At 36.7% G+C, this 27,085-nt stretch overlaps 3 protein-coding genes across 8 annotated transcripts; 1 reads left to right on the plus strand and 2 right to left on the minus strand.

Annotated features, from left to right (window-relative positions):
* Nucleotides 1–1,696: 1,696 nt before the first annotated feature.
* On the minus strand, nucleotides 1,697–10,813 carry vps4b (vacuolar protein sorting 4 homolog B). 3 transcript variants are annotated; one of them, XM_079452727.1, is made up of 13 exons: nucleotides 10,633–10,813; nucleotides 10,111–10,222; nucleotides 9,903–10,003; nucleotides 6,907–7,018; nucleotides 6,568–6,715; nucleotides 5,902–5,963; nucleotides 5,568–5,687; nucleotides 5,188–5,344; nucleotides 4,522–4,670; nucleotides 4,165–4,246; nucleotides 3,718–3,937; nucleotides 3,479–3,619; nucleotides 1,697–2,778 (listed from the first exon to the last, which is right to left on the minus strand). In XM_079452727.1, the coding sequence occupies exons 1-13, from the start codon at nucleotides 10,651–10,653 to the stop codon at nucleotides 2,677–2,679; spliced, it is 1,527 nt and encodes a 508-aa protein (XP_079308853.1). In that variant the 5' UTR covers nucleotides 10,654–10,813; the 3' UTR covers nucleotides 1,697–2,676. The 3 variants fall into 3 exon arrangements, with proteins under 3 accessions (XP_079308853.1, XP_079308855.1, XP_079308854.1); XM_079452729.1 differs by lacking the exons at nucleotides 9,903–10,003; nucleotides 10,111–10,222; nucleotides 10,633–10,813 and adding exons at nucleotides 7,908–7,936; nucleotides 8,064–8,196; XM_079452728.1 differs by lacking the exons at nucleotides 9,903–10,003; nucleotides 10,111–10,222; nucleotides 10,633–10,813 and adding an exon at nucleotides 7,908–8,197.
* On the plus strand, nucleotides 10,012–22,656 carry nmur1b (neuromedin U receptor 1b). Of its 2 annotated transcripts, none has more exons than XM_079452731.1 (3): nucleotides 10,012–10,074; nucleotides 18,978–19,853; nucleotides 21,245–22,323. In XM_079452731.1, exons 2-3 carry the CDS (start codon nucleotides 18,998–19,000, stop codon nucleotides 21,592–21,594), a joined length of 1,206 nt encoding a protein of 401 aa, XP_079308857.1. In that variant the 5' UTR covers nucleotides 10,012–10,074; nucleotides 18,978–18,997; the 3' UTR covers nucleotides 21,595–22,323. The 2 variants fall into 2 exon arrangements, with proteins under 2 accessions (XP_079308857.1, XP_079308856.1); XM_079452730.1 differs by lacking the exon at nucleotides 10,012–10,074 and adding an exon at nucleotides 18,098–18,222 and having other exon boundaries at nucleotides 21,245–22,656.
* cpdp (CPD photolyase) lies at nucleotides 22,258–27,076 on the minus strand. 3 transcript variants are annotated; one of them, XM_079452723.1, is made up of 10 exons: nucleotides 26,642–27,076; nucleotides 26,192–26,546; nucleotides 25,968–26,113; nucleotides 25,247–25,429; nucleotides 24,767–24,925; nucleotides 24,426–24,624; nucleotides 23,967–24,116; nucleotides 23,705–23,826; nucleotides 23,371–23,530; nucleotides 22,258–23,124 (listed from the first exon to the last, which is right to left on the minus strand). In XM_079452723.1, exons 1-10 carry the CDS (start codon nucleotides 26,648–26,650, stop codon nucleotides 22,952–22,954), a joined length of 1,656 nt encoding a protein of 551 aa, XP_079308849.1. In that variant the 5' UTR covers nucleotides 26,651–27,076; the 3' UTR covers nucleotides 22,258–22,951. The 3 variants fall into 3 exon arrangements, with proteins under 3 accessions (XP_079308849.1, XP_079308850.1, XP_079308851.1); XM_079452724.1 differs by having other exon boundaries at nucleotides 26,637–26,858; XM_079452725.1 differs by having other exon boundaries at nucleotides 26,192–26,521; nucleotides 26,642–26,854.
* Nucleotides 27,077–27,085: the final 9 nt, after the last annotated feature.

The raw sequence follows: 27,085 nt of genomic DNA on the forward strand, positions 1-27,085 counted from the left end.
GTAAGAAAAAATATATAATGATATGTTACTTGCTGATATTTAGAAACCATTCTGTTTATTATATACGCTTAAGATAGTCAATCAAAAATGAAGCAAAATAATCATTTAAATGTTTTCCCCTGTATACATTAACATTAAGAGTTCAAATATTTGGGATTGCATTTTCTATACCGTTGGTGTAGCGAAAGTCAATGTGTTTTTGGAAATGCATTTAAAGCTGATCGCGCTCCTCTTTCCGTACAGCGTCATTACGTAAAGGCGGAGTCAGCAGCGCTCTTTAGCAAAGTACGAGCATTGATTTGAGGTGTTGGAAGCAATATCGCTACAAATATATTGTCATACAAAACTTTTTGGCCAACTGAATGTAAAACACTCCAAAGAACATCATATCTGCTTCTGCGGATATACCGTAAATACAGAAATAAGCGCCGCAAACACATTTATAAATCTGTTAGTAATGAAATCTGTATGGATCGCACTCATCACAGTTAAATATGACGTTTCATTTTGTGTGAAGCAGTTTGGTAGCTGTGTGGGCTACTTTACAGTGACTTTGTTATTTCGTATGAGATTTATTTAGGAGGAATCTTAGTTGAATTGGTCAAATATTATTTTATTTGAACACAAACGCGAGTTTTTCTATTACCAAATACAAGTCGGTTTACCTAGCTCGCCATTATAAACGAACTTCAACTATTCGACAGAAAATAAACTCACCAAAACCCTCATAAATGGTTGAAATAATCCTATATTCATTAAGTGAGATGTGTAAAACGGGTTTAAGCAGTGGGCTGACTTAGTTTAATTTCTGAGGAACGTGGAATGAGAGAGATATGGTCGTTTGTTGGCGACCATATCTCTCTCATTCCTCGTTTAAAACAACACTGTGACAAACGGTTGTGCAAAATACAAAAACAAAATTTTTTTTTTGTATGAAACACATAAAATAAACCAAACTAAAAACTTACCAAACTGCCAGAAATCGATTATCCTCCTCCAGCTGCAGCCAGGAGATGTGCTCTGTGTGATTTGACGTGATGACGTTGTGGCACACTTTCGTTACACGTTACAGCAAAGCTACAGCGAGGTTACAGCGAGACCAAAATTTACTGTAAAAGTTTCCCGCTCAATGAAAATTACCCAGAATGCATTATGAACTGCAGTATTTTACTGTAATATACAGATGCAGTATTGTACTGTGGATTTTTACAGTAATGTGCTGCTAATCTACAGCGACATCTAACAGTGTAGAGTTAAACACTGCAGGACAGTGGCCCTCCGGGATCAAGGTTCCCCACCAGAGCTAAGGGGTGCTTGTGTAGGCTCTTAAAGAGGAGTCGATTCCTTCAATAGAATTGACTCTCAATTCTCTACGGCTTGGAATCAATTAATTTGGGGATCGTTTTTTCCAACAAAGTCATAATTAGTCAATGCATTTCAACACCACGCCGTCCATAGAACGTAAAACCCTTGAAACTAAACGCAAAAATGATTGACAATCAAAAATGGTTTCTGGTTGGCTAAAACAAGTGCGGAATTACACCTCCCTGACTCTTTTCGTCTTGTTCCAGAGCTGTCACAGAAACATATGTTATTTCTCATGACGTTCACTACAGTGATCTAGGGCTAATTTTCCGTGTGGCATTAACACGATTTAAAAACAATTCAAGAAGAAATGACTTTCATACTTCCAGGATACTTACATTTCAACCTTTATTTACATGTGAATAATAAAATGAACAAGATAAACCAAATCTTGACCACTTTAAAACTGGAAACTGTGTTTAAACAAACCAAACATTCCAACGTTTTTTGCTATTCTAATAGAACAATGTCTTAAAGGTTCTCAAATGGCAAACCACACCCTAAGTGCATAGGAGAATACAGTTCGATATAGATAGTTGTACAGGTTTAAATGAAATGTGCAAATATCATCCAATACTTCCAAAACATTCTGCTTATAAAAAACATATGTAGCAAGGGAAGCATCTGTATGTAAGTATCTGTGTGTATGAAGCGGAGGAAGAAGGACCAGACAAACAAAGAGGAGAAAAATTCAGAGAAGGCACATTGTGTGCTGAGCGTCAGTAAGTGAATGGACAATAAACCAAATGCTTTAATCAAACATTGGCCCCTGAACAGTGAAGGAATATTACAGCAATAGTCAAAGATGTAGACAGCAACAAAAAACATATGTAGTATACGTCGGATCCTTATTTAATAGGGACCCTGGCTATAACTCTTCAAAGTGTTTAGGGAAGTGTTGTATCGAATGCCATTGCACATATTCAAATGTAAAATGAGAGCACTTATTAAGCCTGTGAACAGAATCTGCTCCTCCACCCATAAAAAGGGGTCTTTACAAAAACAATACAGAGCCATTTAAACTACGATTAAGTGTGCATGATGGTCTTAAACCTAAGCAGGTATTTAGGTTGCCTCAGAGGCAGAGCAGCTATTAACAGATAAGTGGACAAAATTCAGTTCAGACAATGGTATAGAGAGCTTTGCAGTAATACACATTTCTGGTTACATTTAGCCTTCAGCCTGAGCTGTGGGACTCGTGGGTCAGAGGAAGAATATTGGTATGAAAGGAAGAGAGGGTCATGACAAGGGCAAGAAAGATGATGTTACAATTCATCTGTTTGCTTTGGCTTCAGGAGAGACAGGCTCTTTTCAACCCTCCTGTCCAAAGTCTTCAGTGAACTTCTTCAGCTTGTCCAGATCCTGTTCGTTGACAGTGGGCTTTGTGTTGGCAAGAGACCTCAGCATGTCCGACTGTGTAAAACAATTTTATTTAGAAATATGGATATACCCTTAAATATAGACCACTTTGCAGGATGTAAACACTGTTCCAGATGCACTTCCTGTTTCAGTATATATTTATTTAGTAATTTTTTACATCTAACATGTTTGATTCAATCTTAAAGATATTAGTTTAGCCTTTTGATTTGTTTATAAATGTTCTGTTGGTTGGTTTATTCAAACATTTGCGTAGTGTTAAAACGCTTGAAACAGGAAGTTCTTATTGACCAGCATTGTTCACGTATTAAGTGGTCCAAAGTGGTTGCCAGTATAACCAAACACATATTACTTTTTGCGGTAACAACAACAATTTTCTTTTATATAAACCAAACACAGTAGAAATGCATATTATTGAATTACCTGGTGAATTAAATAGTAACATTTTATTTGGAACTAAGGCGTAAACAATTATTATGATTAATATCAAATTAACATTACATCTCGCAACAGCTAAACATTATGTAACACGAGTTAAAAAAAACTCAATACAAAAAACTTATATAATTGAGACTTCTGAAGCACACAGTATAAATACAAAGGACACAGTATACTTCTTTCTATAGAAGATACCCTTTCTCATATATGATACTCATATATAAAGGGTGTATAATAACAGCATGTACAGTAATGATAACTCCATGTTCAGAATGTCAAGTTTAGAAAACCTGCTTACCATACAAACAATTGGTTCCAAAAGCTTCTCTCCAGGAACATCCATCCACGTCATTTCTACAGCCTGGGGGTCGCCCGGGGAGCAAGGGGTAAGGAGGTCATCAATTATAAGGTTTGGGTCACTTCTCGATGGTCCCCGTACCTATGTGATTAATAATTCCAGAAATACATTTCACTATGTTATATTCAGGTCTGTATTTTGCTTAATTCAAGGTTTACACAAGGACTGGCTGAACTCACCCGTTTAAAGTGAGTGGCGGACTGGACCTTCCTGACAGGCTGCATGAGAGCATCTCGGACTATAACGCTGATGTCAGCACCAGAGTAACCATCGGTCTTCTTGCCCAGAGTGTTGAAGTCTGAATCGTTGAGGCTGTTAGGTGTGGAGCCCAGGTTCAGCTTAAACATAAACGCACGAGCGTGCTCTTCCGGCAGGGGGATGTAGATACGCTTCTCGAACCTAAACACCATAGATACAGATCGTTAAAAGTTTGTGACCTGTAGATCTTCCCCGGAAACATTTTCAATGCTTCATACTGATTCATGCTCTTTAGCTCACACGTAAAACGGAAGAGTTGGAAAACCTGTTTAGGTATAAGATTATTGTGTTGATGACGAATACTGACACATGCTGTGTTGCAAAAGCCAGTCAGTTTTGAATGGAGGCAGCATGGAAAAAAGTATTACCGTCTTCTGATAGCCGAGTCCAGCGTCCAAGGGATATTAGTTGCTCCCAGCACCAGAATCCCTTCATTGTCATTACCAACACCTATAAAATCAGAAAACAGCATTAGACAATAATAGCTCATTCAAAAAATAACAATCACATTTCAAAGAAAAATAAAGATAGTTATATTTGAAGTTAACTTATGGGTATTATGGCAATAAAAAACACATTTGCCCTGACATTCTTATTACAGAGTGATTACAGTAGTGTTACAATTTCAACATTTATTTAAATAAAGCCAATAAAACAAATGCCAACATGATGTATAATATACAAAGCTCACACTGTAAACAATAAATCATTATCTTCCACATCACCTTGCATCTGGACAAGAAACTCTGTCTTGATTCGACGAGCTGCTTCACTTTCATTCTCGCTTCTGGAGCCGCAAAGTGAATCGATCTCATCGATGAAGATAATCGAGGGCTTGTGTTCTCGCGCCAAAGAAAACAAGGTCTTCACCAGTCTGAGGAGATGAATGAAGCAGTTAAAGATTGCAGAGAAGACTTTCTCTTAATGTCAACAGAACTCACACTAATTTAGAGTAAAAGCAAAACTTCAGTTTTGATCCAACTCCAGCCTCTGATATTAAAAATTATTATTGCCCAAATCAATACCTTTGGCAACAAATAAAAAGCCAAATATGACTGATTTATGAAACTATATTCAGTATCAATAAATCGCAGTACACGTACACTGTTTCTGCAATTAACACATTCAGAGAAATGAAAACACAGCAATGTTTAAGGTTTAGCGATTTCTTTAAATAACACATTTCTGCAACACCCCAACCACACCGTATTCCTTACAATATACCAGATCTGTCAAAATCATTTTCTCAGTGCTCACTTAAATAATATTTTGTGTTCATTTCCAGATAAACTTTCAATTATATCAGTGCATAGCCAGTCCACATGCTAAAACATATGATAACATGACTGTAACCATAACCAGACCCATACCCCCACAACCTAAAGACTCACTTTTCACTCTCTCCCAGCCACTTGGATACCAGGTCTGAGGAGGAAATGGAGAAGAATGTAGAATTGTTGGCTTCTGTTGCTACAGCTTTGGCCAGGTACGATTTACCCGTGCCGGGAGGTCCAAAGAGTAGAATGCCCCTCCAAGGAGTTCTTTTCCCTAAAGTAGACAGAACCGGAATTATTAGTCACATCTGGCAGAGATAGTCCTGGGATTCACTTTTTACAGGATTTGTTCAAATTTAGCTTTGGATACTGGATACACCAACTCTAAATACGCCCTCATGATCAGATCACATTCCAAACCTCCAAATCAACGCTCAATCCACAATGACACGGCTGCCACTCAGAGTAGTATATTCATACTAAGGTAAGACACTTGCCTGTGAAAAGATGTGGGAATTTGATTGGGAGAATGACAGCTTCTTTTAAGGCCTCTTTGGCCCCTTCTAATCCAGCAACATCATTCCAATTAATATTTGGTTTCTCCATGACAATAGCTCCTGTGATAAAACATAAAATATTAGTTTATTAAAACTTGTGATCGGAAAGCAGTAAGACAGGGATATAAGAAAAGTTCATGTTTCCTGGTTGTACACAATATCAAATATACATGATGTTTGGACAAAAAAATCAATACAAATTCCCACCACTGGTTGAAAAGATGTTGCAGTGTAAGGCTGGTCAGAATGATCATCTAAATAGGGATTAACTAACCTGAAAGTTGGTTCTGAAATTTCTTTTTCTCTGGGTCTCCTTCTCCTTCATCACTCTCATTTCTATAAATAAAAAATAAAATGTGAACAACCAGAACTATAAATATCATAACAAGAGAAAGAGCAGAAAGGGAAGTATGCTCCCTTATCTATGCACAATAGGACAGAACTATAATCACGACCTGTGCAAAAACTTACGCAGGATTAATAATTACGATTATTCTGTCAGTTATGCATAATTATCACACTTTACAGCCAATTAACATGTTTTAATCATCTGCCGTTGAACGTTTGCGACACCACAAATTGACAAAATGAACAACTTCTAAACTTATCATGATCATGTTGTGTGCTTGCGATTAATACATTAATATCGCAAAAAATAGGCTTATTATGCTGGAAGACAAAAATTATCATCAAGATAAAAAAAGTATTCACTGTGCAATATAATTTGGCATATACATAAATAAACACATGGAGCCATTCTAACACAAATAATGCCACATTTCTGGTCACTCAATATACTTGCCAGGTCAATCCATTTTACTGTAATGTTTCTAATTACTGGAATTGATTTCAATATTGTATATATTTGAGTGAGTTGTGAATAATTATTGGTAATTTAGAAATGTTGTGTGAATTTTGTTTTTTAATCCACATTACCCACCCTTTATCACTGGACTGGGACTCCTTCACAGGCTTCGCTGGGGCCTTTTCTTTTTTCTTCAAATACTCTTTCAATTTTTCAGCCCGGTCCAGATACTCAGCACATTTTCCCCGGATGCTTTGTTTGGCCTTATCGCCCTGTGCTTCATCTTCATGAGAACAAAACAGAGCGAGTAATGTTATAGAGACTTTTAAAAAGCAGTTAAAATTCATGAATTTATTTTGTGATGATAACATCGATGAGTTCATATATCCCATTCAGGATAACTAAAATCTGTGTCTAAAAGAATTCGGCCTGATAAACCGACATAAAGACAGAGATATGTTACCGCATACTTACATTTAACAACATGAAGAAAGTACTGAACAGCATGCTGGTACAGACGCAGTGCCTCTTCATAGTTTTCGGCCTTATCCTCCTGAGCTGCCTTACTGGCGAGATCTATAGCTTTCTATGGTAGATATAAGCAATCATTTTTATAGAAAGACTTTAATATGAATGGTCATGATAAAATGGTTAATTTGGGGAATTGTAAGGATAGCTGTGTGTGAAGACATTTAACAGACGGAACACAGTCTAAAAGGCTCAAGAGAAAAAGAGTCACAAAAAGCATTGTGTTCAACACCATACCTCCAAAACAAACAATGATCAATATGGATTCTATTATTTCTGTGTTTGATGTCATTCGTCTTTACAGTGAATAGGAGCATCCGTGACACAAGGTTCAAGTATCAGCCTAGCATTGTACTGTTGTCAGAAGTGCTGGATATTTATGAAAGTGGGATTAGAAATCAACCACTGTATTTCTGACAACGTTTATTGACATTATTATCTATACAGTTTGCTAGATCACAATGTAGTTTACAATAGCCTACATTGCTAACATACAATCCTCTACTGAACAAGCTATATTTTGTGTTTCGGCAAAATGGTCTTTTTAACACAGCATAACTATTATATTTAAGAGTAGAATAAAAAAAAGGATTTGATCTTCAGGTTAGACGATTAAACCAAGCACACAGTTAGCTCATCTGATCTTACATGCTAACGTCTTTGTCTTATTTTAAACTCGCCAAAACATTTAAGAGGACATTGAAATCTCATCTACATTAAACACTGACAATATCCATTTCAAAGTATCTTCGCATATTAAGCTAAAGAAAAACACGCTGGTGGGAAATGGTTAACCATTTCAAAATATTTATTACAAAAGTAACATTTTCAACTATAATAATAAAGCCTACAGACATTTCAACCTTGATATGTATTATATAATTCAAGCCACACATGAACGTTATTGATGTTAATCGATGAGATATTTGTTTTGGAACTTAACTTACCTGCAAGTTGTTGTTGGCAGCCATAAGGGCTGGAAAATGAAGACAACACGATGTGTTTGGAAAATATGAATAGTGTTATAATAACAAAGACGTCACTTAAACGCTCTTCACATATATAAAAAAGCGTTAAATCGCAATATGATCAAATGCCTGTACTTTTTTAGAGATCGTTGAATAACAACGGAAAAACAACTTCCGCATTAAAATGTCGAATGTCACTTCCGCCTGGACAGTCACGTGTTCCAAAAATGTCATTACGTTCCGCGCCCAAGACACGTCTATGTGACGCAGCCTTTACTGCTACAGGGACTATAAATAAGTCATAAATTACGTAATTGTGTAAGTTTAGGTCATAGTCGAAGTCATATCGTTTAGATCGCAGGTTGTTTTGATACTCATGATTTTAACTAAAACGGTGTCCTTTCAACTGCAGGTCATTTTCATAATAGGCCTATTTAAAAAAATCCTTAGGCCTCTTTTAAAGAATAATTATATTTCATTATAATTAAGAGAGTATAATGACACATTTTAAATGATTTTCCATATTTGATTAAAGGGGTTGCTGTCATGCCCCTGAGTGCCATTTATAAACTGAAAATTTTAGACATTCTTCATTTGTTAACCATCTCTGAATGTCATAATTTTTGGAATATCGTTTTAATTATTAATATACATTTGGTATTAAAACAGTAGGGCTATATTCCTGAATACATTACCAACTTCAGGGTTCGCAACTTCTCCCACCACGTGTTCAAAAAGTACAACTCAATCAATAAGACAAGGATCGGCTGATGTCAAACACAACTGGTACTAGCAATGGATTGTATTAATTCTGTGTTATGTTTTGTGGCTTTAGTTAGTGTGTCAAGTTTATCCAATAACTGTTTTATATGGCAGGTCGGCAGCATGAATAACCTAACCCTTCAAGTTGTCTTATAATATGGCTAATGACGGAACCGTGTTAAGGATAGGCAACACCAACCTTTTCACTTGGACAAAAAAACCAAAACAGAACATAAACCAACACCCTAACAACAAACTTCAAAAACAATACCACGGTATGTGGAAAATCATTCAATGCGTCACTGTTCAAATACAGAACAACAAAGTCACCTTCTAGAACTATGTGAGAATGTTTACCTAGACATTTATCTAGAGATGACCAGAGATTTAATGTAAACTGAGAGGAGTTGCAACATGGCATCATCATTCCCTATAGGCATATGTCGACATATAATAATAATCATATGAGACAGGTAAAACTGCAGTACAGCACACAAATGCAGTGTCCATTTTCAACAAACCCTTGTTATTTGTAGGGTCAACTGCAAGGGTACAACATAAGGGATTGTTGCAACAGGCAGCAGGGCTTCATTTCAATTACATTTAACACACAACAAGCTTGCCATTAATTTTTTAGATATTAGTTGGCATTAACAGAAAAAAGCCTTATCTTAACTTTCTGTTACTTGAACTTTAAATTCTACAATAAAAAGACAAGGATTCAATAAACAAATAAAGATGTTTGCCATGCTTGCCTATGCCAAAGCCCATGAAATAACTCGAAGACTTATACCAGCACAGACAACAATATAACTAGCAGAGACAGAAAGACATGTCAGGTTTAGTTTTACATACTTCTTTCGGACACCAATTTAAGATTTCCAGTATAAGTATGTTAGTATGTTTCCGAGGAGAACCTTAGAACCAGAGCTATTTTCAGTCACAGCCTCCATATACTTCAGTGGCAACACATACAAATACAGTCAAACTGGCCTATGGTTAATTTGGTACCATGCTTTAGAACAGGAGTGGTCTAGAAGAATTCTATATTAATCCATCATTTTAAACAGAAATGTTTAAACAACAAGAGGAATGACACCCCTAAAAAAACAAAATCTTGTAGGTTTTATAAAGTGATACCTAACCCCCACTGTTCGGACATGTTAGTAAATTCATAAAGAAATTGGTGATAGCTGTATTATCAATAATAACCTCTTTCTTATCAAGATAGTCCTGAAGCTCTTCTGCTCTGTCAAGATACTGCTTACACTTATCTCTGATCTTCTGATTGCCCTCTTTACCCTGCGGTTCACCTTAATGCATTCAAACAAAAGAGGTTAAAATGACAAGATGTCAGGCAGATTGTGGAACAGACCATTGTAAGGTACAGTAAACATATTATGACATAAAATGCACTCACGTTTTACTATATGCAGAAAATACTTCACTGCGTGTTGATAAGACTGAACAGCCTCTTCATAGTTTCCAGCTTGGTCTTCCTGTGATGCTTTGTTAGCTACAGCTATGGCTTTCTGTAATTTGAAATATTGCATTTGAGCTTATAAAATATTAACTGAAGACTAAAGAAGTAACTAAAGAAGTTTGAGATGTAATAAAGCGAAATATATATTGTCTATAGAAATACATCCGCAGAACTATATTTCAGCAGCAACAACATTATGTGACCCAAACTTGTGATAGGTTACCCAAAAATAAAGATGCTGGCATCTCAGCATTATTTGCGCACCCTTGAGAGTAAATGGTGTCTATACAAGCAGATCTTTGGGTTTTGAAACACCTCTTACGTCTCACGAGTATTTCCATACTCTGAAATGTTCTAAAGATCGTTAAAGATACAACGTTAAAGAATCTTGCGTTGCGCAGATCTGTAATAAAACCATTCAAACCACGACATGGATAGTTTCTCTATGACTTTGTTTACCTGTAAATTTGTAGGCTCCATATAGCGCTGATTTGGTGAAGTAAATCACTTGTCAGTTTGAGTTTCGTTTGCTGTCGGAGTTCTCTCTGTTTTGTCCGTTTTGCGACACGCCCACTGGACTCATAGACGAGTCATGATAATGATTGAGTTGAGAAACAGCGCCTCTTTATTCTCAGACAGTCTGTGCAAAATATTACAATAACTTAAATATTTAGACACGCCGCTAGGGATATTGATCACAGCCAATTTAAAGGAGAATCCAATATAATTATAATACTTGTATTATAATTATAAATTTGTATTGAGATAATCTATATGGTTTACTTTTGAGATTAATATTCATATTCATATGCATTAGTGTCATTAATGTATACACAATTTTGCAATGTAAATATCGTAACAGTAATGTTTTAAAGCCTGTGGTACTTGTCAAACATGTATATTATCAGCCAGGCATGGTGCGTTCAATTTGATGAAATACAGGGGACAACAAAAAGTGAGATTTATACATAATGAAAGCTGAATAAGCATTCCAGTGATGTATGTTTTGTTAGGATAGGACTTACATTTTTTTGATCTAGATATAACTATTTAAAACTCTGGAATCTGGGTGCAAAAAAAAAACCATAATATTGAAAATAGCCTTCATCAGAGGCGCTGTAGGCCGTTGCTAAGAAGAAACATGTTTCTTTTAACACTTTCTATTGGCTTACCGCTGTAATGACGTTGTGGAAGGTATAGTTGATGAACCTGAAAGCAGAAATTCTCAGATACCAACCTTGGACGCTTCTCAATTCTTATTTTGTCCATCATCCCTCGCGTCTTAGCTCCACCCCTTCAGGATGCGAGGAAAGGGAGCAAGGAAAAGATGTGTGATTATTAAGCATGATTTTATTTTAAATGTAGACCTATTTCAGACAGTATGGTTATAGTTTTGATATATTTACGGTATGAAATTTACAAAATGTCTTCATGGAACATGATCATTACTTAATATCCTAATGATGTTCGGCAAAAAAGAAAAAATTTAAATGTTGACCCATACAATGTTTTGTTGGCTTTTGCCACAAATATTCCAGTGCTGGTTTTGTGGTCACACATGTTAAAGAAAGCTCCTCCTTTATCTTTCTATCCACCAGAAGAGTTCCTCTCCTAAAAATGTTATAATCTGTGTTTTTTCCACACCAGACAGGGTGGTTCAGCTTGAATACCTGAGTAATACATTACATGACTATGTCACATTTCTTTCGGCATTGTAAAAAGTTGAACTGTAGCCTCAGTGTTGCTTAAGTGAGATCATGATTTGTATGGCCGGAGAATCTGCTGTTCTTCTTGTCAAAGGGTGTGTGAGCATAACTTCGTGAAGTCCACAATTTCACATAACTTGTTTCCGCTATATTCATTCAGACGTGCACTTCATGGCCCGTGCACATCGAGGTACACACACGAAACAGTGTTTCTAACATAGGAAGTCTGTCTCTTGATTTAGTCACTGAACTTTGTTCAGAAGAAGCCAGAGTGACAAATCTAGCGACTTCTTCGATAAACTTTAGTTTGGAAAATTTTTCCAATGAATTTTCATTCAGTTGACATATGTTGCCATTGCTGCCCCACGAGCACGAAGTCTCTCTTTCCCGGGGCAGGGATCCCCTCTCTCGGCATCACTCTGTACAGTGAGCGGCAGGGTGAAGCAGTACATTCAATTTACTGTTTGATGACTCCCAGTGTTGAAGTCTCCGAAGTCTTCGGTCTTGAACTCGGTCTCGAGACCCTATTTTAATGGTCTTGTCATGGACTTGTGTGTATTTTGACTCGGTCTCGACTCGTACTCGGACATGTTCGGAATTGGACTTATGCCCAAGTCCACTTGAGCCCCATTAAAAATATTAATTACATGAAAGGACGTCCTTTCATAGGCGGCCAATGATGGGCCAAAAATTAAAGTTGTTTCTACGGCTTTGTATGGCGTCTGATATTGATGTCCAGTCTGTACAAAGTAAAAACTGGTAGAAATTTTATGTTAATCAGACTCATTTAAATTTACACATAGATATAAATAAAGTGAGACTCTTTGAAATAAACTGAGTTGAATGATTTGAATGCTGTAAGAAAGCAAGCAACCATTGAATCAAGGTTAAAATGTATGATTTGTCAATGTTCATTGCATTGAATCAGTATCACTCTTGTACCTGCAAAAATTATTGTTATAATTTGTAGCTTTATTTGAGCACTTGGTTCTTCTACTTTGTTTAAATAGGTTTCCTTCAGCCATAACTGCGTGTTAAAATACATTAGTTGTGGCAAATAGTTGATGACTTCTGAATGGTAATTTATACATTTTGAAGCCATTGTTGAGGGTTGTATGATGAGTATTGATGTCATTGTGTGTGTCAGTGAAATATGTTAGTTTATTTTCTCTCAATTCTCACAATAGCATTGATAGCCAGAGCATTCAGACCATCAGCAATTGATCAATGATGTTTAAAACTACTGCATTTTATTACAGCCTGACAATTTCCATGCGAATAACACCAACTTTTGTAAAAGCATCTCTGTCTTTCTTAGCGCACAAGTGTTTTTAAAACACTATTACACGACCGAAACAAATTAATTTAACAAAAGTAAAGGATCACGAGCACAACTGAAGCAATCGCAATAATGGAGTTTAGAGTTAAAAAATCTGATATTTATTTAAAGCAATTATCATTATTTTGATGTTTGCTTTGCTATCTTACTCCATTCAATCATTCAACTAAATTTCGAGTCTCATTTAATTTATTTCCTTGTAAAAACTGAAAGTAGTCAAATAAACTCTAGATTTTAACCAGATATTACATTGACTCCCCTGTAAGTCAATTTCAGACATTCAGAAAACGTCATAAAGGGTCCATAAAGGGACGTCAACATCGAAAGATGCAGAAATTATGTCTTTTGGGCATATCTTTAGTCATTGTAATAAAATTACCTTTACAACACTTACTATGTGACCTTTTTTGTCCTCAATAAAAATACTTTTAAACTAATATCAGTCTAAGTAAATAAAACAGTTTATATGCCATGGAATATTTAATGCACTTTCTGTGCCAGTTTTATTGTTTCCACCAAACATGTAAAATATTCTTGAAGATTTCTAAAGGTCTTGTTTCAGACCTCTTGTCCTAGGACTCGGACTCTCTGGACTCGGTATTGACTCGGACTCGAATGAGCTGACTCCTTAATGAAATGAGTACAAACAGCATTTTCAACAACCTGTCACTGTTATCGACTTTTTGGTATATAAAAATGAACACTGTTCGTCTGAAAATATGCAAATGGTTACCTAGACGGAGGCTTTATGAGAATAGTCAAATCACAGCTTTTTATGGTCTTTTGTTAGATGTTCGTGTTAGAAGTCAGAACTGACGATAGAAACAAAAGATATGTCAATGAGAAAGGCTTTATTGTTGTAAATATATTCTACCCTCACGTTTGTTTTAAATCTCATAAGGTACACGTTTTTTTTTACATGAATTTAGTGGTGTTGCCTTGCTAATTATGAATTCCATATTGATATAATGATGATCAGATTTGGGTTAGCCTCAAGCATAATTAATAGCATAAATAAATCAAACAATATTTTGTGAGGTGTCACCTCAAACATAAAACTTGATATGGGCTAAGAAAAATAAATCTATTTTTCATCAATTTAGTAAGTCTAGGATATTTAAAGGGCATTTACAATTTGTATTTTACAGGAATGCACAACACTTCACATATACAATATTTTTCACAATACATCATAACTGCAAAGTGACGCAAATCCTCTCACAGCAGCCTCACACAGACACACACTTAAAAGTGCACACTTAAAGTCCATTTGGCAATCAACACCATAACATTGATCTACGCTACTAATGATGTTGAGGGTCTGCTGTATAAACAGACCTTGTTGGAGCATATGTGGTATGAAAGCTCACCATCCGGGCTTTTGGCTCTGTTTGGGTCATATGCATCAGCTCATCTGCATGATTTGGCACTTGAGCCGTAGGGTCTGTCATAAGGTTTATCCTTCAGCCAATGTCGGTCCAGCTGTTTGATGTCAGTGAAATGCAAAGATTTCCACAGGGTCATGGGCAGAGGAATATAATGTACTCTTACCATTACATTTATATTATTTTTTTGCTTAAATCTCATATTTTGCAGTCAGGCTTTATAGGACAACAGTTCACACAACGTACATTTTCTTTTGGGACTTTTCCTTTCTGACAGGCCTCGAGTCCACTAAATCATTGATTAATTCTTGATGGGCACTGTCATGGTACGCAAAAAAACGTCAGTTTGGAGCCTGTGCATGCACAGAACGAATCGTTAGGACTCGCCTACTTCCATACGTGATGGGTGTAACTAGTTAATAAGTAATAAGTTACTGTAATTTAATTACTTTTCCCTTAAAATAGCAAAGTAAGGGAATAATCTTATTTTTCCTGTAATTTAATCACAGTTACTTTGGATGTAATTTAAATAAATACTGTGCAATGTATACAATAGTGGAATTTACATTAAAATCCAAAGGCTAACTTTAAAATGCATGCATTAATTTATCTTTCCCACATTTGTAAAACTTTAGTCAGTGTGGTGAGGAGGGACGAGAGCCGTGAGGCGGGGCCGGTGGCGTGAGTGATAAGTGCAATCAGCTGTGCGTGCACCGGTCCTGCATATCTCAAGGAGGAGATCGGAGCTTAAAAGGACGAGCGGCAGGACTGTGGAACGAGAGAGGACCTGGCCCAGACATGTGTTTGTGTTTGTGTTTGTGTTTTTGTGTTTATGGACGGCAGTCTACCGTGAATATGTAATTAGTAACTAGTAATTCATTACTTTTTCAGAGTAACTTATCCCTTACTGTTCCACACTATATAGTAGGTGAAAATGAGTATGAGTCATGAATAGATATCCGGAGGGTGTACTACTTCCGCCGAGAGTCTAGAGTGTGGATCGGATGGACACTTGTCTATCCCATGATGCCACGGGAGCTGAGCAACGGTCACATTTTTAAAGTAAATAAAACTTTAAGGCAGAGGTCCGTTTTTTATGTAAGTGCCAATAAATGAATTTCTCTTGAAAAAATATTTCTCATAATAAATTATGTTACCGCACCCCTTTTTTATAACATGTTATTTCTTACTAAAACCAAACTTATTAAATGAACCAAACACTTGGACATACATCAACATGATAAAAACTGACTAAAATAATATAAAAAATATTTGAAGTGTAATTGGATTTTATAGTTTGGCTCCTGTCCCATTTGTTTACATGGTGAGGGTGGGGTTAATGACCTGCAGCCAGCCACCAGAGGACGATCAAAGAGCCCACAGCTTAATTTTTTCAAGATGTGTGAGGTGCCCCGGCTAATATCCTTATGATTTTTGGCATAAAAGAAAAATCTATAATTTTGATACATACAATGTATTTTTGGCTACTACTACAAATGTTCCTATGTTCCTTACACAATGAAGCGTTCTGTTTTTATTACATTAGAATGAGCTATTTCTATCCACATACATAGTGGGTCCCCTTGCATGGAATTCATCATGTTGTTTCTACAGTAGCCCTAAACAGACAAACTCACTGCTGCTGCTAAAATCTCCACATGTACCCCCTGGTTGTAAAGACAGTAAATCTCCACAGATCATAGAGGTGCTTTGAGTAACAGTTAATTCGACCACCTAACCTTGTGATTTTACACTAGCATGGTGTGACTTTGAGCAGGACAATCTTCTGCTTTAGTGCCCACACTGCAGTACTGACTTGCCGCTAGCAAGTGAAAATATGCTCCTGACAGAGTGTCACATTGTTAGTTCGGTAACCTCCAGAAACATCACAAAATGACTTTGATTCTGTAATATGCTCACTCAACATTGTGTTCCTCTAATAATGTCCTGTTAAATATTTTATAAAGAAAAAAAATTTAAATGTGAAAGCTAATTTACAAATGAATTCAGATTCATTTGTGCTAAGAACTGTATTTCACAGGAAGTAACTCATGTGTAAAAGTCCTCATAATACATATGGTCTTTGTCAAAGCGGTACCATGAGTTATGTAACTTATTGGACGTTCTCTAAGTTAATGCCAAGCCTGGCACATTGGAGTTGGGAAGCTGGTCAGAAGTGCGTCCACAATGAACAGAGCCAAATGAAGACAGGCTCTTACAAACCTTTTCCAGAGCCCCCTTTATACATCAGAAATCACCCTTTAGCAAAACAACAAGCTGTACCACCCAGCTGTGTTAATGGCTGTTTATCTTTTTTGAGATGAGATTAGTCTTTCAACGTCTCAATTGAAGCTGAATCCAAATTTATTTAAAGACTTGGCAGTTTACACACTCCCTTTGCCAATGGATAGACCTTGAAAGTAATACAATGACAATTGGTTTTTCCTTAATTTATGTTTTGTTGTATTGTGCATTTTATTAAGCAACAATTTATGGTTTAACCATTTTGTTACTGGCTGTGCTTGGCTGGATTCATGTGGTCATATATTTTAAAAAAATTTCTGTCAGTTGAGCTACCCCCAGTAGATATACGTTTTTTCTAATATATGTTTTCCATCCAACATGCACTAAATGTTTTGCTGACCTCTCAAAGCATTGAGTAAGTCGGCTTCTGCTGAAGTAGTGGAGGGTTTCCAAAACACTGTCAGACTGCAAACTTCCTTTTAGGGATGTCAAAGACCACAAAGTGTCCTCCATTTTATAACACTAATATGACATTAATAATTATTCACAGAAAGAAATTTCTGCATCTAAAAACCAAGTTTGGTTTGCAATAAGTTGAATGTAAAATGATCGGAAATAATGTTATAATTTTAAGTTGTAGTTTGTAAGTAAAGCACCAAGACCGTAAGACAACTGAAATGGTTATTAACAGACACATTTACAAGATCTCATCTTAAGAAATATTTAAGGATTTGCATTATTTTTAGATCACTATTCAAACTAAACTGATTTGTGACATGTGAACTCTTTTGTACAGAAGTCAGACTCGCTTTCTTTCATTTGGAAACATTTCCAATCATGCGGATATAACATAGATCATCAGGTTTTACAGAACTTGTGAAGTCAATGTCCGTTCAAGTGTATGCTGCCATAAAGCAAACGCAGGAACAGAAAATGTAAATGAGAAATTCATTGCTATTAGACTTTTTAGACACCAAAAACGTTGATGTTTTTATAAAGCTAAATTAGAGAAATACCCAACAGATTTATGTGCACTTAGACTTTGGACCCATTGTACTGTATATCATGACCCGCGCCAGGATAAAAATATTGCTCATACATTATAGGTGGTCAAAATGCTTTTTTTGTTTAAATATTGCATTCTGACATGTACAAGTAGATGGAAAAAAAGAGTGGTGTTAGTTTGAAGGTCCTACGTCACTTAGGGGGAGGAGACGCAGTGAGAATAAACAGAGAGAGACAGGTTAGAAGATCCAACTTCTAGGTCCAACACACTGCATCCAAATTGATCCTAACGTTTCCTTTGCTAGGAAAAGAGGAATATGTAAAGCGGTAGCAGATTGAAAAATAACATATTCAACAAGAGTTCACACAGGTGAGTTTAGCTCTTTACTTTATAATATCTATTTATGATATTGATTTACATTTAAAATGTTCTGTAACTTTTTGATTTTCATACCAGACAGAAACTTTTACAAACCAGCGTGCTTATTTTGACGTAACAATGAAAAGAAAAAACAACATTTCTACATAATATTGTAAAAAAGATATATAATCAAGTCATTAATAAGATTTTTTCGTAGGAGTTGCATGCTGTTCGTAAAACCTATTAAAATGTTACATATAATTTGGTAAAAATTGTCACGGTTATTGTTATGTACACTCTAAAAATGCTACGTTATTTTTTAATCCCGTGTTAGGTCAAAAAAGGACAAACCCAAGTTGGGTTGTAAAGTAACCTGTGCTGGGTTCTTTGACATTACTTCTTTACTTAAAAATATAATTCATCTTATACCATTTTTAGTTATTGTAAGGGAACTAGCACTAAAAAAACGCTGGGTTTATGGTTGATTATTCAGAAAAGTAAATATATTTATATGATGCAAAACATTTAAGCATAGAAACACTGGTGCTTGGAAAACCTCTACATTAAACAAAATGACATCTTTAAGTGGTCATGCCCAGTCTTCAGCCATGTTTGACTTTTTGACCTTCACAGTCTGAGCTCTAATGCCTGATGAAAATATACAGTTCTTCAGAAAAAAATATAAATAACCTTCAAAATTGCTAACCCAGGATTGATATTTTACGTCTCTTGTCTCATTTTTGCCCTTGTCAAAACTTCTGTAGGCATTTCCCCCCAGTCACCAATGATCCAGCTCAACTGCTCATCCCCAGATTCCCTGTACGTAACCATGAATGCATCATGGTGCCCCGAAGGGAACAATTGCCTTAGCACAGAAGACCTTGCAGACCTTTGCCTGACCCGCAGAGCTTACCTGGAGAAGATCCTGGGGCCTTGCCGTTCTCCCCTCTTCGTGCCTATGTGTGCCATCTACCTGGTCATCTTTATAGTTGGTGTGTTGGGCAACAGCCTGACCTGTATTGTCATTGCCCGGCATCGCGTAATGCGCACAACAACAAACTACTACCTGTTCAGCCTGGCGATTTCCGACCTTCTTGTACTATTACTGGGTCTCCCGTTGGAGATTTATGAACTTTGGAGCAATTATCCTTTTCTGTTAGGATATTTCGGCTGCTTCTTCAAGACCTGCCTGTTCGAGACTGTCTGCTTTGCTTCTGTGCTCAACGTGACCGCCCTCAGCGCAGAACGCTACAGAGCAGTGGTGCATCCCCTACATGCCAAATACACAGCGACGCAAGCTCACGCCAAGCGGGTTATCATTGCATTATGGGGGATCTCTTTGTTGTGTGCTTTGCCCAATACCAGCCTGCATGGCATTGTTACCTTAAAACCCTGTTTTGGACTCACATTCCCAGAGTCGGCCGTCTGTGCTCTGGTGCACAAAACCTGGATCTACAACTTGTTGGTGCAGGTGACAGCCCTGCTGTTCTTCATACTGCCCATGTTGATGATCACTGTTTTGTACGTGCTCATCGGCCTGCAGTTGCATGGGGAAAGAGAGTGTTTTGATTCAACGACGGGGCTCAGTGAGGACGGATTGCATCAAAGGGCATGTCATCGCCAAGTCATAAAAATGCTTTGTGAGTTTTATTTCAAGATCTGTTGGTATCTGTAAGCCTCAATGTTTACATTTCAGCATTCAGAGACACATTTTACTGAAGCAACTTAGTTTATTTGGGGTACCAAGAGGAAAATGTTATTACAGCACTTTCATACCTTGAGAGATTTGATGGAGTTGCCATTTCAGACCTGTGTAGTTTCTTTTTTCTGCAGAACACAAAAGAAGATGTTTTGAAGAATGTTGGTATCTGATCAACGACTGTACCCACTTGCATTGGTTTTGTCCCCATATTAGAAATGAATGGGTACCATCCCCCACGTTAAAAAGAATACTTTACCTTCCAAACACTTTTTAGGAATCATAAAAATAGCAATCATAACACCGCCATGTTTCTCACCCGTTCTTCACTTTTTATGAATCATACCTTACAGATGTTAAGCTTGTGTTACGATCTCTAAATATAAAACTTTAAATAGAGAAACACATAATGCATGAGAATTGAGGGTTCCCACTTTTTCTCCAGTTACGTTACATTCTCGTTCTGTGACCTACGTAAGGCTACATGCACTTCAAGGAACCTCATGGAACAAGTTAGAATAATCTATCCTGATAAACAGAGCCGGTACCCATCTGTGCTTTATCAGCCTCTTGTCATGTTATTGTAAATAAAAGCTAATCTGATTTAGTGTTAGCATCATTTTGTATCTGGCTTATTGTAATTTCTGGTCAGCACTACACTATGTGGCTGAATTTTAACAAAACCTTGGAGAAACAAAATACTTTTAGATCTAGTCAAGTTAATAAACACTGTCAGTCGCACAGATGTGTGCCAAGAGTAACAGTTTGTGTTATACTTTGAAACACATACAATTGCCTTGAAAAGTATTTAAACACTTACAGTATGTCTACATTAGATCAAAACACATTACACCAATGTTGACATCTGCATATGCACTCCAAAATACCTTTAAAGTGCATTTCTTTAGTTTAAATCACTTTTTGTACTACTACACCTATATGTTTCCTTATGTTCACTCAGGTGTACAAGTGTAGTTTATCACATATTTGTTTTTATTTATGTTTAAGTTTTTCTTGAAACTTTAAAACCTGTATGACTTTCTTTCGTCTGAACGCAAAAGAAGATATTTTGAAGAACGTTGGTAACAAAACAACATTGGCCCCATTGACCTCCATCGTATGGATACACTGAGACAATTCACAAAACATCTTTGTGTTCCATAAAAGAAAGAAAATCATACAGGCATTGAATGACATGACGGTGAAAACATTACACCATTTGAAATGACACCATTTTTATTTTGTATGAACATTCACTTGAAGTTTTCAAATACACTGTTGGTTTATCAATAGTATATACAGTTAATATAACACATTTCCTATGTTTCACAGGTGCATTGGTGATCGTATTTGGCATCTGCTGGTCACCTTTTCATATTGATCGTGTTATGTGGAGCTACATTGACACCTGGACGGCTGTGCACCACCGTGTCTATGAGTATGTACATCTCATGTCTGGTGTATTTTTCTACCTGGGCTCAGTGGTCAATCCCATCCTGTATAACCTCATGTCTTCACGCTTCAGAGAAATGTTTCGCGAGGTGGTCTGTCAAAAGAGCCAGCGTCAGCTTTCCATAAGTAAGGTCACATTGCGTAGTGTTGTTTCTGCCACGCTTTCTGCCTCTCAGTCGTCCTCGCTTTCGGTGAAGTTTCACCCGCGCGGGCTGCCACAACCTCTCTAGAAATGACATGGAGATTCTGTTAAATTTATTGTCACAATGCCAAATCACTTTGTGGCTGCTTGTAAAACAGAGCACTCAATACAGTTTATGTTACCATTCGTTGACATGCTAAAATTTTACAATGATAACAGGGTAACATATAAAAAATAAATGTTTAATATGCACTATGTTTAGTAATACGTTTGTTTCATATTGCTGACTCTGGACCTTTTATTGAATATGTATGTATTTATTTATTTCATCCATACCACGCCGCATTGATGCAGTAATTCATGCAAAAGGAGGCCCAACCCAGTATTGTGTGCATAGATATGAACATACTTTTCAGAAGCCTGACATTTCTGTGTAAAATATCCCTTTTTTATTGATCTTATATAATATTCTAGTTTTCTGAGACACTGAATTTTGTCTTTTCATTATCATCAAGCCATAATAAAGGTTTGGAATATTTCACTCTATGTGTAATGAATCTATATAATATATTGGTTTTACACTCTCAAATGAGTGACAAAAAACATTTACCTTTTTCACGATATTCGAATTAATTGAGATGCACCTGTATATGTATTTTAAATGACTTAAATATTCTAATTGAACTAAGGCCTAATCATGGTTTAAGATAATCCTTGTCTGGGAAACCGCCCCTATCATTTCTGTGTCCAGGCGGTACACAGCCCCAGCCCATTCCGTGCCTGGGAAAGCGTCTCCAAATAAAGTTTCTGCATTCGCGCTATTGTTTTTGTTTTTGTTACAGCAGCTTAGTCAACAAATTCATGTGTATTGCGCTGACCATGAGGAAGCTTATACAGAAACATTATTTACAACATTGGTTACAGACAATAGCGCTTATCAAACAAATGGGGAACCGTGAGCAAAAGTTCTACAGTGTTGATTTAAAAATGTCATTGCTATTGTTTTGTCTCAATATGCACCCCAGTAATGTATAGAAAGGTGATTGAAAGGGTTTGACTTCCCTACAAGTAAGGTTTTTATCATTTCATTAAAGGTGTTATGCATAATATGACAAATACTTGCATCACTAAAATAAATTTTATTATGGTCCATGTAGATTATTTTTAACATCACCCTGCCCAGTACAATATGTCTATATTGTGAATTTCAAGATTGTTACTGTGAAGTCACATGTAAGATAACAATATATCAATACATCTGTATACATTTAAAAAACACAGAATAACTCCTTTAGAACAAAAAACTGTTACAAATTACACATAATAAGCTTCATCTCACCCGAGAAAAATGTCTGCCCAAAAATTCAAGAGTAAATCTTTAAAAGCAGTGTAAACGGAACCGAACTGACCATCGGTTGGATTCCAGAAATACATTTGAAATAAAGCTATAAGGATGTCCCATGTTTTTTGGCAGTCTCAGTGGCAGCATACTTCTTTTCAAACTGTGGCACATCAAACTTCCTCTTGCAGCCAGCATAATTCATATAACGAATTTTCCCAAAAATGGGCCTCTCAGCCCAGCCCTGGTCATGAATGCCACAGATGGACCACATGCAACCTGCAATACAGAGAAAATATGAAATAGAATATTCAACAATAAAAGACATTTAGAACTGAATGTATTCATTTATTAATTGACACTATTACCTACATTATTTAACAATATACCTACAAGTGGTATATGTCAAAATTTTGTATTGTATGTCATTAATAAGGCCATGAATTAATGATTACTTGATCATTAATGTATCATACTAATGTATTTGATCCACCATAGCAATCAAAACACCGTCAAGTTTCTCACCCACAAATCCGTTGGGGTCACATCCATCCAAGGAATAGTGATCATTGAAATATAAGGCAATAGAGAGAGCTACTTCAGGGGATGCAGTCCATTCAAGGATCTTCTTCGCCCAGTACATGCGCAGGAAACCATGCATCTTTCCTTCTAGCACCAGTTGTCGCTAAATCAAAACTTTGATCAGTTATTTACTACAGCTATCCTATACAAAGAACTGTGGTAGTACCTTGGTCTAGTTATGCAATTAAAATGAACTTTTCAATAAAAAACATTTATATTAATGCATCACAGTAATACATCCATGGATATTAAACTGAGATTATTATTTTATAGCTACCTGTGCTGCATTCCACAGCTGATCATGGGTCTTGCCATTCTGCAGCTGCTCTTTGGTGTAAATGTACGTCCGGCAGTCTTTAGCATGGTCCTGTAAAGTCTTCTTTGCCCATTCGTATGCACCTGTGCAAATCAATAAACAAACAGTGAAACAAAAGACAACACATACTTCAAAAGACCAATTTCTGCGTCCACCATCTAAAAATAATGTTGATAGTATTATCAAAACACTGCATTAGACTTTAACTGACAACTCCACTCACCTGAAATGTTGTCATAGTTGGGATTGTAGAAACAGAAGTTGTCAGCGAGCTCTCGGCGCACAACCAGCTCTTCTGTAAATGATGCCACAGACTCGCTGAAGCTCTTCTCTCGCTTGACCTGCATCACGATGCGCTGAGCGGACAGCTGACCTTCAAGAAATTAAAATGGAGAAAAGGACAAAAGGATCATTCAAGTGTATCACCTTGGGTCTTCAAATGGGATGAGATGACTGAAATTACATTTTCACCTGTTCATCTATAAGAAATTATAGACTGATATAAAATGAGGACAGAATAAGATATACATCCCTCAAACATAAACCTAACCATGACACACCAATGAATAATTTTTGTAATAATTACAAAAAGTTTTACCTTACAGTACACAATGTCGGTAATTATTACAAAAACACAATAGTACAATTGTTTACAGGCTGTACAATTTGAATGCAGACAGACCAGTGTGGATCCACGGTGACAGATTGCTGACAGCATCAGCGTTGGGATTATTCCTGTGCGTGGCAAAGAGACGAAGACGCTGATCAATAAAGGACTCGAGCATGGCCATACCACCAGAGGTGCCAGGTTGGGCCCAATCCACTTCTCCAACACTCTGGTCCACCTCAAGAGATGACAACACATTCTCCCAGTCTATCGGCTAATGAGAGACAACAATATTCAGTAAGATAACGGTGAAAACAAAAACGTGTTTAGTATCACAGGAATTAGTAATGTATTATAATGTCATAATGCATTTGGAAAAGTGGTCCAAAAACATTCACATCAAATGTGCATCCAACCTTTGCTGTACAAGAAGCAGTGTGAGGGTGCGTGTCCATAAGCGGGATCTCTGTGAGGAATTCTGGGAGAAGTTTGGTGATTTTTCCCCTTATAGTCCTGGCTCCATATTCCAGCTTCCCAGATGCTTCCCAGCATGGTACCACATTATGTGCATCAACCTTAATGTAAAACAATGATGATGTGACATGTAAGAATTGAGATGTAAATCGCATGATTAACCCATTATTCCCATGAATGCCACTGAATGTTCATAATATCCTTATAAGAATCATAATAACTTAGATCTGTCTTTTTAACAATTTAATGATCCAGTGTTCTACTTCAGATCTGTTTTATATGATTTATTTAATAATAATAAGTGGTAGATGGATTAAGGGTAGGGTGACTATGTAGAATGGTAGTAGCAAAAAGTAGAGTTGAAATAAAGATCTTTGAAGTAAAATACAGAAAATATAAAATAACACAAAAAAATGGCATACCTGAATGAAAGGTATATCAGAGGGAAGATCTTTTTTAACTGTTTCATTCCACTGAAGAGAGATTTTGAGGGGGTTAAAGTCAGTCACAACTCCCCCGAAGTTCCATTCTTTAACAAAGGTTGGCAGATTTTGACTCGGCTCTCCTGACAGTAGATGGAATTGAATATCCAGGCCTTTGCATTCCTTTAACAAGACAAATATAAATAGTTTGAATACTAAATATCCCTGCTACGTGAACTTGCATAGATAAACCTAAAAGCTCTGTGAAATGAAACTCAGAGGCTCTCTAAATAAAGAGTCAATTGAGTGGCCAATTAATATTATTAGGGTAATTGCAGCATTATGGATGTGACATTTGTAATCTTAAAATATAAATTCTAAGATAATATATTTATTACAAATATATTGAACGATCTGTTGATAATTCCCGAAACCCCTGTTAATGAATGACAACATCAGAAAAATATTGGCATAAACAAGTCTTATGGATGTGAAAAAAGCGACATTTTATAGGAGTTCTGTTGATTAAAATGCACAACTTGACGCAATAATACTGTATAATACAGTTGTTTATATATTGTGGGCTATTTGTATTAGTAGGCCAAGTGTATACCGGTAGAATACTGTTTTTTACAGCTTATGAGTTAGTCATGGAGCACATATTATGTATACTTCTCAACTAATCATAAATCCTCTCATGCACTTTAAACTACGACTATACCTTTGCCACCTCTCGCAATCCTTTCAACATAAAGGCATACTGTCGGTAAGCTGCATCCATATACCGTGGCGCCAGACAGAAGCAGACGTGCAGAGGAAGTTTCTCAGTCAGCGCGAGCTGCTGAGCGTAGATCAGCGCCCAGTTATCTGAAACACAACGACTAAATGTGTTATTGAATTCTAGTCGAATTGGTTATCATCAGCTTAACTTCTTCTTATGTTTACCTTGCACTCGTTGATCCCGGAACATCCAGTAAAGCACCCCATCAGATCCCTGCTTGATTTTCTGACAGTCCGACAAATACCGAAGGCGCTTCTTGTTGAACTCGCATCCCTGTGCTTCTCTGCGGAGATGAGCCACTTCCCCCTGCAGCCAGCCAGGCTCCCTTTCCCTCTTCCGCTGCTTTCCATCATCGCTGCTCGGTAACTCTTTCTTACGTTTTAGGTTGGGTTTGTTTCCAGGCATGGTGATACAACGTTGAGACTGGATTGGACCTCTGGTGGCACCGAGCAACACTCTTGCTGTATCTGATGCACTCACGCGTAGAATAAAATCTACAAATATACGAAAGTTTAGGATCTAAGAAGGAAAACGGACTTGATTAACAAAAGCACGATACATTATGGTTTGTATACAGTACACGATGTGTTTCGTAAGAGAGGCAGGTACATTACGTGTAGCATCCGTTGGTTTTCCAAATGTTTGCTACAAAATACAGCTCTTCGCGGTCTCCTTTTGGTTTGATTTGCGGTTGGCTGTCAACCTTAAAGATGCATTACCCAAAAATACTCTTTGTTTCTGTGCATTTCTTTTATTGTGATGCATGACGCTCCACACTCTCGCGTAGTTATTTCAAGCGTTTTGTGACTTCGCTTAATGACTCCCGTGGGCGGGACTTAATCTTCTGTTACACAACGAGTCATTTTATTTTGAAATTGTTATTATCATATAATGCATTGGCTTATATAATATGTGAAACCAAACAGTGTGAACAATATTAAACAGACAAAGGTACGATAAGCTATTTGAGCCTTTTGTTAACCTCCGCTAGATGTTGTTCATCAAATTCCCGCCTTCCAAAACATGTCAGCGAATCCGATGTCAGCAGAAATGATTGA

The sequence above is a fragment of the Barbatula barbatula genome (genome assembly GCF_947034865.1).
Source record: "Barbatula barbatula genome assembly, chromosome: 3".
In the NCBI taxonomy this organism is placed as follows: domain Eukaryota; kingdom Metazoa; phylum Chordata; class Actinopteri; order Cypriniformes; family Nemacheilidae; genus Barbatula; species Barbatula barbatula.

Bases quoted from the DNA above. Each gene is read 5' to 3' on its own strand.
- vps4b (XM_079452727.1), bottom strand. From the start codon at position 10,653: ATGGAGCCTACAAATTTACAG. The intron at 10,223-10,632 runs GTAAACAAAGTC...TTCAAATTACAG, and splicing joins TGGAGCCTACAAATTTACAG to AAAGCCATAGCTGTAGCTAA. The intron at 4,247-4,521 runs GTGATGTGGAAG...CTGATTTTATAG, and splicing joins GTTTCTTGTCCAGATGCAAG to GTGTTGGTAATGACAATGAA.
- cpdp (XM_079452723.1), bottom strand. The intron at 24,117-24,425 runs GTCTGTCTGCAT...AATTTCTTGAAG, and splicing joins GTCACCGTGGATCCACACTG to GTCAGCTGTCCGCTCAGCGC. The intron at 23,827-23,966 runs GTGAGTGGAGTT...TGATTTGCACAG, and splicing joins CAACTATGACAACATTTCAG to GTGCATACGAATGGGCAAAG.
- nmur1b (XM_079452731.1), top strand. From the start codon at position 18,998: ATGATCCAGCTCAACTGCTCATCCCCAGATTCCCTGTACGTAACCATG. The intron at 19,854-21,244 runs GTGAGTTTTATT...TATGTTTCACAG, and splicing joins CCAAGTCATAAAAATGCTTT to GTGCATTGGTGATCGTATTT.